At 44.4% G+C, this 14,965-nt stretch overlaps 2 protein-coding genes across 4 annotated transcripts in view; one reads left to right on the forward strand and one right to left on the reverse strand.

The window, feature by feature from the left end:
- MIA3 (MIA SH3 domain ER export factor 3) overlaps positions 1–14,965 on the reverse strand; it is a 237,758-nt gene that overhangs the window by 202,962 nt on the left and 19,831 nt on the right. For all 3 annotated transcript variants that reach the window (XM_030195990.1, XM_030195989.1, XM_030195988.1), the window contains exon 3: positions 8,596–8,682. In XM_030195990.1, the coding sequence (XP_030051850.1) occupies positions 8,596–8,682 (87 nt within the window). The remainder of the gene's footprint in view (positions 1–8,595; positions 8,683–14,965) is intronic.
- The window catches only part of TAF1A (TATA-box binding protein associated factor, RNA polymerase I subunit A), a 182,512-nt gene that overhangs the window by 32,603 nt on the left and 134,944 nt on the right, over positions 1–14,965 (forward strand). The gene's annotated exons all lie outside the window — the stretch shown is intronic.

Below are 14,965 nucleotides of genomic sequence, written 5' to 3' on the forward strand. Positions count from 1 at the left end.
AAGAAACTAAGTATAGCATAGTGATAATATGAATGAGTAGGTAGAGATAGATGATGGAGAGGGGGTTAAGTGGGAGATAAGGATGGTCAGTGTCGTCGTCTCTTCAGTGTGTGTTAGGTAGATGGGTTTATAAGGTTAATCTGGGTCTTTTGGGTAGGCTTGCTTGAATAAGTGGGTTTTTAGTGCTTTCCTGAATAGTAGATGGTCATGGAGTGCTTTCCAGAGTTGGCTGCCCAGGATTAAAGTTGAAAGGGCAGACTTAAGTGCAGTGTGACTCAAGGAGGTGTTAACTGGCATCGCTTTAGAAGCACAGCTTTATAAAGTTAACCAGAACGGGGAGTCACGTGATGCACTGAGGGAGGAAAGACGCATGTCTTTTGCTCTCCGAGGCCCTCCGCTCAAAATTGCTTAAAATCTCTGAAATTATACAATCAGTGACCTACTCACGCTGATAATCCCTCCAGAGGACCATGGACAAGTATGTTGAAGCAACATCCAAAGTCCTGCCAGCGCGGAGCGCAAAAAAAGAGAAAAACAACGGGCAGCGGAAGCTAGTGAAGTGAAGGCCCCGCCACCAGGCGGACAGAGCTTTTCAGCAGAGCAAATAGCGCAACTCACAACGGCGGTTGCCCAGGCGCTGGAACCGCGCTTCGAAAAACTGCTGACCCAGGCTCTGCAGCTGCGATTCGAAAAACTCTCCACGCAGTTGTCAGGGTTCGAAAATACAATGGCAGAGACGATACAGAGGACGGGAGAGCTAGAGCGGAGAGTATCCGAGCTGGAGGACGCGCACCAGCCCCTACCAGCACAGATTGACAACTTACAAAAGACGGTGGGCGCTCTAACAGACAAAGTCGACGAGCTTGAAAACAGAGCGCGTCGCAGTAATCTTAGACTCATCGGAATACCAAAGTCTGTGGGGGACTCAGTGTTGGCCACGGTAGTCGAAAAATGGCTGACCTCAGAGTTTGCGCTGTCCGACCATGCTGGGGCTCTCTGCTTGGAGCGGGTACATCGGCTGGGCCGCGTTCAAGATGGCCGACAGACCCCACGACCCGTAATCATAAAGATACACAACTATATACATAAGATGGAAATCTTGCGGGGCTATCGGCTCAAGCGAGACACCACAACTTATGATGGAAAGCTCATTCGCATTTTTCAGGACTTCTCAGCCTCATTACAGGAACGCAGGAAAGTTAGCCAGAACTTAGCTGCTCCTAATCCTGAAGTGGTGCTGAGAGAGGACCTGCTGAGGAGAGGAAAACTTCACTGGTATATCTTACGTACTGGAAATTGTATTTAAACTTGCGGTTTAATAGGTAATTTCATTGTCTTACCAACAACAACAAAAAAATACTCTACTAAGAAGATAAGAATAGCCATACTGGGAGGAGGAAGTGACGTCATGGAGTAAGATGGAAGCTTGACTCTCCAGCTCCGGCTGAGCGGGGAAAAAAAGTATAAGCAAAAGCACCCCAATGCAGTGACAGCCACTCTTACGAAGTAGTGGAATCCTCGGGAGGTGATGGCTACACGGAAGAAGTTAGCTAATTTTCAGTTTACAGGAGACAAACGCTTAAGTGGCTCGAGTGTGATAAAGAAAGTGGCGGCGACCCGATCCAAAATGGTGGAGCTGGAAACAGACTCTGAGGCAGACTACGAGGAGCAGGCGACAAGTGATAGTGAACTTACAAAAGGAGACATCGTGCGCTGGTTCCAGGAGCTGAAAGCAGAGATGGGAGCGATCCGGAGAGACATTCAGATGGCTGTGTCGGAGATGCGACGAGAGGTCTGGGAGTTAGGCCAGCGAGTGGAGCAAACGGAGGAGCAACTAGACAACCAATCCGAGGACCTACTGAGGTTGCAAGAAGCTCTGAAACTAGAGAGCCATGTGAGGGAAGAATTGCAGAACGCACTTGAAGACCTGGAAAATAGGTCCCGGCGCAATAACCTTCACTTCAAAAGAATCCCGGAGGGGGAGCAATATACATACTGTGCTAAGGTGATTAAACAGATTTGTGCCCTGGTCCTGCAAACTGGAGAGGATCAAACCGGAGATTTGACGCAAACTCTGTCCATGGACAGAGCCCAAAAGAGTATGGGACCCCAGAGAGGAAACTTGCCTAGAGACATAATAGTCTGTTTTCATAATTACTCGGTGAAGGAGAAAGTGTGGAGAAAAGCACGTACTATGGGGGATGTCGTGCAGAACAATTGCAAGATACAGATCTACCAGGACTTGGCCAGGGCCACTCTCCATAGGAGGAAGGAGATGCGGGAGGTGACTAGCTATCTACAAAAAACAGGTTCCATATACCGCTGGTTGTTTCCTTTTGGATTACAATTTACATTGGTCTCTCAAACAAAGAAGGTGCATACTGTTGCAGGAGCATGGAAAGCCCTTAGAGAGTTGGGGTGTATGGACCTCCTGGCTTGGGAGGGGTCTCCCCGGAGTCGAGACCTCTCTATCAATACACAGCCGACTTGGCAGAAGGTGCAGGGAGGCCGGAAGAGGGCGCCCTCAAGCAGTCAAGTGGGACCGAGTCTGGCTACATGAGAACACCTTGGACTAGGTTGTGAATTGACTCTGAAAGTTTTGAGGGGACCTTATGTTCTCTGCTAAACTGATGAAAGTATGGTCGTCAGTCAAGTATGAGTGATTGGGGCTACAGAGAGTGAATGATTTTGCATGGGGATGCTTGATGCAGAAAATGTGGAATGCTGCGTGAATTGTTCTTTTGAGGGGGGTGCATGAGTTGTGAGCAACTTCTTAATCCTGCTCCAGACACACTTCCTCAGGGAGTGAACTGGCTGGTGAGGATAGATGCTAGTTGGGTGGGGAAGGGAATTATTATTGGGTTTGTGGAATGTCAATGGCATGAATGATCCAGGAAAATGGAGCATTATATATAGAGAGCTTAAGTGGGATGTGATTTTTATACAGGAAACACACTTGCATAAAAAGGAGGCACGTTTGTGTCACTTTAGGGAATATACTGACTGTTACTCCCATGCGGATCCGGGAGAGGGCAAAAAGGGTGGGATGGCGATTTACATAAAAACTGGGGTTCCATTTGCTAAAGGTGAAGTATTCCGGGATGAGTTGGGATGATGTTTGGCAGTCAAGGGTTACCTAGGGGGCCACCTAGTAACATTTATTAACTTGTATGTACCTAATGTGGGTCAAGGGGAGTTTTTTTGAGTCCTTACATATACAGCTACCAGAATTTGTGGAGGGACGTGTGATTATGGGGGGGGGGGGGGACTTTAATTTAACAGTAGGCCCGCTGGACCATTCTAAGGGTGGTGGAAGTTGTAACCTAGCCTATCGAAGACAGCTAATGAAGCTAGTACAGGCGTTGGATTTGCTAGATGTGTGGAGGTTACAACACCTAGGCAGCACATTTTCACCTTTTATTCTCATGCCTAGAAGCCGTACTCCTGCATTGATGCGCTTTGGTGTGGTTGGGCGCTCTAGGGCCAAGTGTGAGATTCTGGGGGTTGGGAGTATTCACGCCTCGGACCACTCTCCGGTGTGGGTATAGCTTGATGGCCTACAGGGTGAAAAGAGGCAAACCTTTTGGCGATTAAATGAGGCACTACTTGGGAGATAAGAAAGTGGGCAATGACTTACGTGGGGGTAATTCGAGAATACATGCTAGCGAATGATGTGGGCAGAGTGTCAGATGGGATACTGTAGGATGCCCTTAAGACAGTGATGAGGGGTAATCTGATTAAGTGGGGAGCGCGGCATAAGAAGGAAAGGGACACCCAGGAACTGGAGCTTCGAAAGGAGCTGATCCGGTTGGAGACTTTGCATTAAAGAGGGGGCAACCCTGAGGTGGTGACCCAATTTCTAGTTTGTAGAGGGTCCCTGCAAAAGTTTCAAATTGAACGACTGGAGTACCATAGGCGCCTGGCTAAACAGAGATTTTTTGAATTTAGTAATAAGGCAGGGAGAATGCTAGCCATGCATTTAAATAAGCACCAGACTTTGTCCACTATAAGCAAGAAAAAGGGGCCCGCTGATACACTTTACTTTAAAGATGGGGAATTCCTTATCAACAGCAGATGAATCCAGGAACTGATGGGTTGTATCCGCCTACCAGCAGGTGGAGATAGAGAACACTGAAATAAGGCAGTGACCCTGGACGTCCAGCCCCTTCCATCTTCAGTATATCTCTATCTACAGCAGGTGGTGGACAGATTTATTTATTTATTTATTGTTTGCATTTGTATCCCACATTTTCCCACCTCTTTGCGGGCTCAGTGTGGCTTTTCCTTCCATCTCCTGGATTTCTGCCTTTGGGAGGCTCCTGCGCTTTGGCCAGTTGAGCAGGGGGTGTGAGGCTAGTGGTGCCCACAATTTCTCCAAAAGTCATCTGACCCCCTCGCAGTCGCTCGAGTATTTGGGGGTTCGTTTTGACACGGCATTGGGTTTGGTCTTTCTTCCCGACAGCAGGCGACTCAAGATACAGAGTCAGATTCGGCTTCTCTTGCAGGTGTCTCGACCTCGGGCTTGGGATTATGTCCATCTTCTAGGGTTGATGACTGCCACCCTGGAGGTGGTTCCCTGGGTGAGAGCGCATATATGGCCGCTACAAATTTCCCAGCTGAGTCGGTGGTCCCCGATCTCTCTGGACTACCAACACAGGCTTCTGCAGCTCCCTGCGGCCAAGCGCAGCAAGGCTTGGTGGCTTTCCAACGACAAGTTGCACCGGGGGATGCCGCTGGCACACCCTTTTTGGCGGCTGGTGATTACAGATGCCAGCTTAACAGGTTGGGGGGCTCATTGCCTCGGCCACTATGCTCAGGGTCAGTGGATGACCACGGAAGCAGGGTGGTCCAAAAATCGCCTGGAACAGAGTGATTTTCCAAGCGCTTCTTGCCTTCAGCAGGACTCTGGAGGGTCAGTCGGTCCGGGTTCTTTCAGACAACACGACGACGGTGGCCTACATCAACCGTCAGGGAGGCATTCAGAGCCAACATTCTCGACTGGGCCGAGCGCCACCTGGTGCTGTTGTCTGCGGCCCATATTGCCAGCCAAAACAACGTGCAGGCCAATTTCCTCAGCAGGCATCGGGTCAACCCAGCAGAATGGGAGCTGGCAGAGGAAGTTTTTCTTCAGATTTGTGCCAAATGGGGGACTCCACGATTAGATCTCATGGCGTCGGGATCAAACGCCAAGGTCGATCGCTTTTTCAGCAGAAGGAGAGATCCTCGTTCTGCAGGGTGGATGCCCTGTCTCAACCGTGGCCTTCGGATCTCCTTTACGTGTTCCCTCCTTGGCCCTTGATAGGGCAAGTTCTTCTTCGGATTCGTCTGCACCACAGGTTGGTGATTCTGGTCGCTCCAGATTGGCCGTGTCGTCCGTGATACGTGGATCTCAGGCGAATGTTGGTGGCAGCTCCGTTTCGCTTGCCTCTTCTGTTGGACCTGTTGCATCAGGGTCTGGTGGCTATGGAAGATCCCTCCCGCATTGGTCTTGCGGCCTGGCTATTGAGACGGCAAAGTTGAAGAAAAAGGGCTATTCTAACGATGTTATTGCTACTCTTCTGCAGGCTCGCAAGCGATCCACTTCCACTGCCTATGCGCGTGTTTGGCGCATCTTTGAGGCATTGTGTGCTACGAGGTCTTCGCCGATGCTGGCTTCGGTCTCGCAGTTCTTGGAATTTTTTTACAGGAAGGTTTACAGAAGGGACTCGCTTACAATTCCCTTCGGGTTCAGGTGGCGGCGTTGGCTTGTTTCTGAGGGAGAGTGGCCGGTTTGTCTCTAGCTGCTCATCTGGATATCGTCTGGTTTCTGAGGGGGTTTTACATCTTCGCCCTGCTTTGCAGTCGCCATGTCTGTCTTGGAACCTGGGGGTCATGTTGACAGCACTCCAGAAATCGCCTTTCGAGCCTCTCAAGCCCGTTTCAGAGAAGGACTTGACTCTTAAAACGTTTTTTTTTTGTGGCCATGGCTTCAGCATGGAGAGTGTCAGAGCTTCAGGCTCTTTCCTGCCGGGATCCATTTCTGCAGTTCTCTCAGTCCGGCGCTAAGGTCCATACTGTGCCTTCTTTCCTGCCTAAGGTTGTTTCGACTTTACATATCAATCAGCCAATTTTTCTGCCTTCTTTTCGTAAAGAGGACCTTACGGAATCCTTTGGACAGTTGCGTCTTTTGGATGTCCGCAGGGCTCTGTTTCAGTACTTGCAGATGTCGAATGATTTCAGGTCTTCTGATCATCTTTTCATTCTGTTGGCGGGACCGAGGCGCGGTTGTCCTGCGTCTAAAGCCACCATAGTTCACTGGCTTAAGGAAGTCATCTTTTCTGCTTACCTGTTGGCAGGTAGGTCTTGGCCAGAAGCGTTTAAGGCGCATTCCACACAGGCGATGTCCTCTTTGTGGGCTGAAACGGGTGTCTTTTCTCTTCAAGAGATCTGTCGTGCGGCTACCTGGGCTTCTCAGCTTTCCTTTGTTCGGCATTATCAGCTAGATGTCGCAGGCAACAGGATGCGTGATTTGGGGCACAGGTTCTCTCTCGCGGAGCCGCATGTTCCTACCCAATTTAGGGAGTGCTTTGATACATCCCATCAGTTCCTGGATTTATCTGCTGTTGATGATAAGGAAGGAAAAATTAGGACTAACCTGATAATTTTCTTTCCTTTAGTCACAGCAGATGTATCCAGGATCCCTCCCTGCCTGCCTTTGTTTTATACAGATGTTTTGATTCATGCGGAGATTTTGAAGATAAATGCAAAGAAATTTATAATTGCTGTTATGAAGCAGGAGGTTGAGAAGGTCCCTCCTTCGTTTATGTTCTTGCTCCAGTTCAGGGAGCGGTTGTTCACTGTGAGGAAAGTTCATGTTGTGTTTTGTTTCTTCTGCGTTTATGCTTTGGAAGTTTCAAATACTGAAGATGGAAGGGGCTTGGACGTCCAGGGTCACTGCCTTCTTTCAGTGTTCTCTATCTCCACCTGCTGGTAGGTGGATACAACCCATCAGTTCCTGGATTCATCTGCTGTGACTAAAGGAAAGAAAATTATCAGGTTAGTCCTAATTTTTCCATCATGGAGCAATTTGTCCGGTATTATTCTGATCGCTATACTAAAGGAGTGGAAGCTCCTAAGGAAGTAATCTGTGAATATTTATCAGGGGGCGCGCTGAAGCAGATATCCCAGGCAGACAGGGAGGAAATGGACAGACTGAACAGGGGGGATGAGATACAGATGGTGATAAAGGACCTTAAGGGGGGCAAAGCTCCAGGCCTAGATGGTTACACTGCAATGGACATGGGCCCACCCATAGCTATGCCCCTGCTCAGCTCACAGCCTGCAGGCTAGTTCCTGGCTCCTGCAGCCTTGCTCTTGATTCCGGCCAGGCCAAGTTCCTGAGTTCCAGCCAGGCCAGTCCACAGCTCTACTCCATTCTTCATTTCATTGATAGTCTAACAGGATGGGTGTGCGTAGGTGAGAGGAGAGTGATAAACAGAGACTGTCATTGAAATGCTTTGATGCTTCACTTATATATACTTTCAACTAACACATTTGCTTATTTCCGATCTGACGAAGAAGGGCAACCTTCAAAAACTAATCAAGAAATGTATTAAGTTTTATGTCCAATAAAAAAGGTATCATCTTATTTTCTTTTCCATGTTTGATTTCTATTGATAACCTTTAAGAGTGGACTAACACGGCTACCACACCTCTCTACTTAATACCTGATGGAAATTGATTTTTTTTAAAAACTCTGTATCTGTTGTTGTTTTGGGGGTTTTTTTTGTTTTGTTTTTTGTGAGCTCTGGACAAATGGTTCAATCATCTTTGGTTATGTAACCCACAATGAACTATTTTTGGTACTTTGCAGATTATAAACTCTGTATAATAATAATCATATTCAATGTAGCACTCAGGGCAGCCATGTCACTAATTATACTGTAACTGATCTAAACAGAGGCAGAAATGCACTGATAAGAAAATGCCATTCCTACCAATCAGACCACAGTCAAATAGATTTATACATAATTATATATTGATTTGTATCAATAGCAATATTAGTGTACTGTTGTGTAAGTATCAACAAGAAAACACACTTCCTAACAGTAAAAACTTGTAGAAAAGTCAGATTAGGTCAGTGCTTTGGGAGAGACCCAATCTTCAATTTATAAACACCAATTAATAAACACATAAAATATCACTATAAAGAAAAATAATATACATTTTATTACATTAAGGACGTCTTTTACTAAGACACACATGTTTTTAGCGCGAGCTAAAATTGTGGGCGCGCTAAACGTTAGCGATGCCAATGCATTTCTATGGGCGTCTCTAACATTTAGTGCCCACAATTTTAGCACGCGCTAAAAACGTGAGCGCGCCTTAGTAAGAGACGCCCTTAAAAAGCTAAAGGGGAAGCTGTTAAACTCGATATTTGATAGCATTATTCAAAATCATTTAGTCTGTTAACCCACAACCATATAGAACAGAAAACCTGTACGGTTTTTATTCTCAAAAAGTATTTTCCAATTTGAGATGGTTTGAAAAATAACAACAACAAATTCCCATAACTCCCACTGAAAACACATTTCTCCACTAATACCCCCTACTTACATCTGTTGGAAGTTCTAATTCTTCTTTACAATACACCTGATCCACTTTCAGTAGATCCTTTGGGAAATATCCAAACTTGTTGCCAATCTGCAAAAAAAAAAAAAAAAAGATCAGTATCAGATGACATAAGTTCTAACCACATCGGACATATGTATTTGTAAAATAAGAATTAGAAACTGGTTGACAGACAGATGCCAGAGGGTAGTGGTCAATGGAATTTACTCTGAGGAAGGAAAGGTGAGTAGCGAAGTGCCTCAAGGACTGGTTCTGGGGCCAATTCTGCTCAATGTATTTGTGAGCAACACTGCCGAAGGGTTAAAAGGTAAGTTTGTTTGTTTGTTTTTTTACAGATGATACCAAGATTTGTAATAGAGTGGACACCCCAGAGGGAGTGGAAAACATGAAAAGGGATCTGCAAAAGTTAGAAGAATGGTTTAATGTTTGGCAGATAACAGTTAATGCAAAGAAGTTCAAAGTGATGCATTTGAGGAGTAGAAATCCAAGGGACCCGTATGTCCTAGGAGTTGAGAGGCTGATATGCACAGATGGGGAGAGGAACCTTGGAGTGATGGTGTCGGAGGATCTTAAAACAACAAAACAGTGTGGCAAGGCCGTGGCTGCAGCCAGAAGGATACTAGGCTGCATCAAGAGAGGTGTAATCAGCAGAAAGGTGGTGCTGATACCCCTGTACAAGTCGCTGGTGAGGCCCCACCTGGAATACTGTGTTCAGTTTTGGCGGTCATATCTTGCTAAGAATGTAAAAAAAACTAGAAGCGGTCCAGAGGAAGATGACAAAAATTATATGGGGTTTGCTCCATAAGACATATGAGAAGAGATTGGAAGCCCTGAATATGTATAGCCTAGAGGGGAAAGAAGGGACAGGGCAATATGATACAGAAGTTTAAATATTTGAAAAGTATTAATGCAGAAACAAATTTTTTCCAGAGAAGGGAAAAGTAAAACTAGAGGACATAAGCTGAGGTTGCGGGGTGATGGATTTAGAAGTAATGTCGGGGAATTCTTTTTCACAGAGAGGGTGGTCGATGCCTGGAATGCCCTCCTGAAGGAGACGGTAGAGACAAAAACAGTGATGGAAATCAAAAGGGCATGGGAGGAACACAAAGGATTTCTATTTTAAAAATGGATGGTATTAAAATAAAAAAAATAAAAATTTTAAACTTAAATGGCTGAATACGCTTGGATGGCAACTCCTGCTGTGAAGAACTAAGGCCAGTACTGGGCAGATATTTTTAGGTCTGTATATGGCAATCCAGTTTAGGATGGGCTGGAAAGGGCGTCAATGGCAACTAGAACCGAAGACAGCACTGGGCAGACTTTTTTTTACACTCTGGGTCCCACAAATGACAAGACTGATTCAGATAGGCTGGAGTAGGCTTTGATGGACCATTCCAGTCTTTATCTGCCATCACTTATTACGTAGCAAAACTGTTTTGTGTTTAGTTTTTAAGGAAACTGCAAAAAAAAAAAAAAAAATCCCCAAATATTGCTGCCTTATTCCTTTTTAGTTTGCTGGAGTTAACATCCAGCAGTCTACTTGTTGACATCGCCAACAAAGATTTAATTATCTTCAGTACATTTAAGACAAGAAGGATTTAATTGTTCTTCACTCAGCATGTAATTAAACTCTGGAATTCATTGCCAGAGAACGTAGTAAAAGCAGTTAGCTTAGCAGGGTTTTAAAAAGGTTTGGATGGCTTTCTAAAGGAAAAGTCCATAGACCATTATTAAAATGGACTTGGGAAAAATCCACTGCTTATTTCTAGGATTTCTCGATTCACCTTATGAGTGAAAGAAACATTATCGTGTTGAATATATGAGACTCCACCTCACCTTAGATAATTAATGCAGCCCCCACGGTTATTGTACTTGCATCTACACACTCTGTGTGTACATTTCTTGTTATTTCTAGGATAAGCAGCATAAAATGTATTGTACTGTTTGGGGATCTTGCCAGGTATTTGTGACCTGGACTGGCCACCGTTGGAAGTCATGGAAAAATTAATGTGCAAAGCCACAGCCCGATGCTTTGAGGCCTATAGCTCTGGGTCTCCCCAGGCTTCCAGGTTCCCCCTCCCCATAGGTACTACTTTTAAAATTCATTGATGGTCTTCAAGCAGGAGCAATGCCCAGTTGCTAGGGGTCATATATTTCTATAGAAGAAAATATTTACTTAGAAGGGGCCCTTTTACTAAGATGTGTAGGCGCATATACACGTACAATGCACATCAAATTAGAACTACCGCCTGGCTACCGCGTGCCCCAGTCAGTAATTCTAATTTTCATGCACATCCAAAATGCGCATCAGAAAATAATTTCTATTTTCTACCGCTTGGCACTAACCAGGCCGTAATCGGCAGTGTACAAGTGAGACCTTACCGCTTAGTCCATGGGTTGCGTTAAGGTCTGAGGTCCAAAATGGATGTGTGCTGATTTATATTTTGCCGCACGTCCAATGCACGTGCCTACACCAGCGCAGGCCATTTTTCAGCACACCTTAGTAAAAGAGCCCCTTAGATCCTTGGTGGTAGTTGTACCATTTTGAAGCAGGCACATGGACTGGCCAGGAGTGACTGGGCATCGCTCTTGCCTGAAGACCCCTCATGACCCCCAATGAATTTTAAATGTAGCCCATGTGTTGGTGGGTGGGCCTTGTGCAAGGGGATGGGGGGGGGGGATTCAGAAGCTGCTGCTTTAATAACCCCAGCAAAAAGCTATTTTACTGTGAGTTTTGGGCACTAACATGACTTGCAGTATATCACTGTAAGTCGCATTAGGGTATTTGCATAGTAATGACATAAAGAATATGCACTTACATATTTTGCATTTCATTACTGTGTAACCCATAGCGACTTAGATATTGCTGTGGTATTTTTATTCAAACAGTATTGGAGACATTGTCAAATTAAGGGCCAATTAATGTGAGTTAAAGTCCTACCTTCGCTTGATAAATTCCCCTTCTTAAAGTCTTACGGCTCCTTTTACAAAGTTGAACTAGCGATTAGTGGTGCGCCAAATGCAACAAAGACCATTCAATTCCTGTGGGCTTCACTGCATTTGGTGTGCGGTAATCACTACTGTGGTTTTCTAAAAGGAGCCCTTAATCCGAGGTTTCAAAACTAAGATTTTCTTTCCACTTTCAAAATCATAGTATTTAATTCTTTAAGTTTGTCTACTGTTCCTTGGAAAGGAACACAGCTAAGACACTGTCCCCTGTTCATTAAACCACATTCTATATATCTACCATAGATATTTCAGATTTGGGCCTCACTGCTGGCTGTGCTATCTCAATAGTATCAGGAAAATTTAAATGGAATGGCCAGTGGTTCCAAAACCTGGTCCTGGAGGCACCCCAGCCAGTCAGGTTGTCAAGATATCCACAAAGAATATTCATGAGATTTACATGCAGTTTGCACATCTTTTCAAACACTTTTTAGTCTTGCAGAAGTATAAATTTTGCTTTCACTGAGCTAACACAATATTGCTTTTTCACTTGATACTTCAATGATTGTGTCTAACACTGCTACTTTAAGCAAGCACAGACCTTGAGGCCTTGCCTATTAGCAATACCTCTGCAGGTAAGAAAGCTCACACATGCCCTAGTAAATTATAAGGAAATATGTGTGGCTCAACTACTTTGTAACTGGAAATATATAACACAGCAAATCAAAGCCCCATACCTTGTCACAGAAATGCCAAGCTCCACTACAGAGTTCTTATTAAGTGTTGATATGATGGGTGATGGTTATGATGTGTGTGTTCTCTTGTCCTTAGCTCTTTTATTTCCTCTCTTACAAATGTTTGATCATTTTTTTAAAACATTGCCACTTTCTTCTTTCATGTCCTCTAATGACAAATGTGTTAATTACTAACATTTTCAGATGGTAATATAACATCAGTATTTTGTAGCCACCCCTCCCCCCAAGCTCTGGGTGGTTGATAAGATAACACATACAATTACAATAATAAAAATTATCAAAAATCAAGAATAACCTCCCAAGTACGTTTTTAAAAGTTAGCAAAATTTTATATATGGTTCTTGTCTATGAGGCAAAGGTAAAAAGTTTCAAAGAAAAGGAGTAGCCCCTTGTATTAAGGGACTATGATATAAAAATTCATCCACACAGCAGTACCGACAACTTCTTTATATGTTGTAGCGAAGATAGAGAAAATGGTTTACTTGTACTGCTGTGGTCTCCCCAGAGAGGCAGCTTCTTGGAAGGCAGTATTGATTAGCTAATAAAACAAGAAGCTGCCGCTCACAAGGAAACCAGAGTAATTTTCTACTTTGTAAAATGTTTACTATATCCCTAGAAAGTCATTATTAGGATGAGGTGCACTCATTACTGCTATCAGTGGGAGATAAATGCTATCTTTGCCTTAGATGGGAGACTGTTCTCCTTGGCTCAGCAGTCCCACAGAAGGAAGACATTTTAAACTGACTTGCTGTGTGATTCATGGGCTATTGCTACACAGATTAGATAGTATAAAGTAATTACTGTTGAAAGACTCCACCTTTAAAGTTATGGAGTCCCCTGAGAAGTCTTCAGAAATAAAGGCAAATGCAATTTTATTAATTTTATAAGTCTAATTTTCTCTTGGGTAATAAATTTTCGAATCTCCTTCTCCAAGACACATTGGGAGGCCGATGCAGAAAGCTTGTGCAGATGGTAGCAAATGGTTTGCATAACATCACACAATCTTCTGGGCACAATGCAGAAAAGGATTTTGCACAGAAGCTAACCCTGAACAATTCTTTGCTTTAGGTACCAGCGCACAGCATATTAAAAGCATTAGGATTAAAATTTAATAAGTGTTGATTCTTCCTCATTTTACCAAAAGGTGTCTGATAAGTCAGTACCACTGTTCCTGGCTATAGGATGATATACCCAGAAGCTGAGAAGTGTATTTCTAATGTCACTGCAGCAAACACATGGGTCTGGTATCATCAATTAGGAAAAGCTATGACAGCAATGACATTTGACTATCGGAGCTGGAAGGGAAGAGAAGTTGGTCAGGCTAGGGAGCCTCCCAAAATTTGATCCTGCATAGATCACTGCAGTAAAATAGTTATATGTTTTATTTTGCCATTAACATCAAGGATCGGGCACAGCAAACAGGAGGAACCTCTATGTGAATAGTACAAGTGCAAAGGAGTAGAGGCTGTCCGATGGTGCTTTAAAAGATATTTTATTTGCTGCTTGATCCGACACGGTCCGTGTTTGTGTCACAGGACGCCTGCCTCAGGGGTCAAAATAGTGTTCTAAAAGACATACATAGGTGTGTCATACACAAACAAAATGTATATATAAAAGTACATCATGCTGTCACGATTGTGACTATTTTCCATGTCTGTGCTCACTTTGCCCCCTGGTGGCCGGACCCTGTGGCTGCTTTAGACTGTTTTCTTGCTGTTTCCCAAGCATGTTTCAGAAGTCATTCCAGTCCGGTCCGGATCTTCCTGCTTGCCAAACTTGCTTGGGTTGTTTGGAACTAAGCAGCACCCTTACCAGTGACCTCACTTGTAATTGCCTTTATTATGCACCTGGCCCTTTCAGCTGGGCCTTTGCAACGCCAAAGGTCGAGGTTAGTTGGTGTGCTGTTAGGAGCACTTCTGCCTTGCTTTACCCTTTTAGCTTCCCTGCTTTACCCTTTTGGTGCTGATAGGAGCACTTCTGTGTTGCTTGTTTCTGTACCTTGTATCCTGTGTGAGAATCCTGAACCCTGTTTCAGTCAAGCTTGTTTCTGTATCCTATACCCTGTCTGAGTCTCCTGAATCCAGAAGTCCTGAACCCTGTTTTAGTCAAGATTGTTTAGAATCCTGTTGGTCCAGTCTGTCTGCAAGCTCAGTCCAGTAAGTCCTGCCGGCCGCCTGCACCTGGGGGCTGAACCCCTGGGGAACGGTGGTCAAGCGCAGGTGAAGTCCAGTTGCTCCAGTCCTGTTTGGGGGATTTTGCCTGCTGCTGCCGCTCCTCAACAGTAGCCCAAGGGCTCATGACATTCCAGTGTCCGAGAGCCTGAGACCGTAACACATGCACATAAAAATTACAATAAAAAGACAAAACTAGCATATTAACACAAATAGAGATATAATACAAAATACTGAAACAATGCACAATTAATATTGTTACAAGTGAACATTACTCATAGATTAAAAAGCTAAAAAAACAAAATACATCAAATAGACCATCCATAGATGTTATTGGCCAGTCTTTTTTTACAATGTGCCCTCTCCAGGGTAGCACAGTTCTGTCAGTCTTTTTAACTTGGGAAGTGTTACCTTCCTTTTTACATATTTTTGTTTGTTTTTTTCTACTTGTTTACAACAGTGGGGTCTAGTACTTTTTTGTGC

The sequence above is a fragment of the Microcaecilia unicolor genome, chromosome 3, assembly GCF_901765095.1.
Source record: "Microcaecilia unicolor chromosome 3, aMicUni1.1, whole genome shotgun sequence".
Lineage (NCBI taxonomy): Eukaryota > Metazoa > Chordata > Amphibia > Gymnophiona > Siphonopidae > Microcaecilia > Microcaecilia unicolor.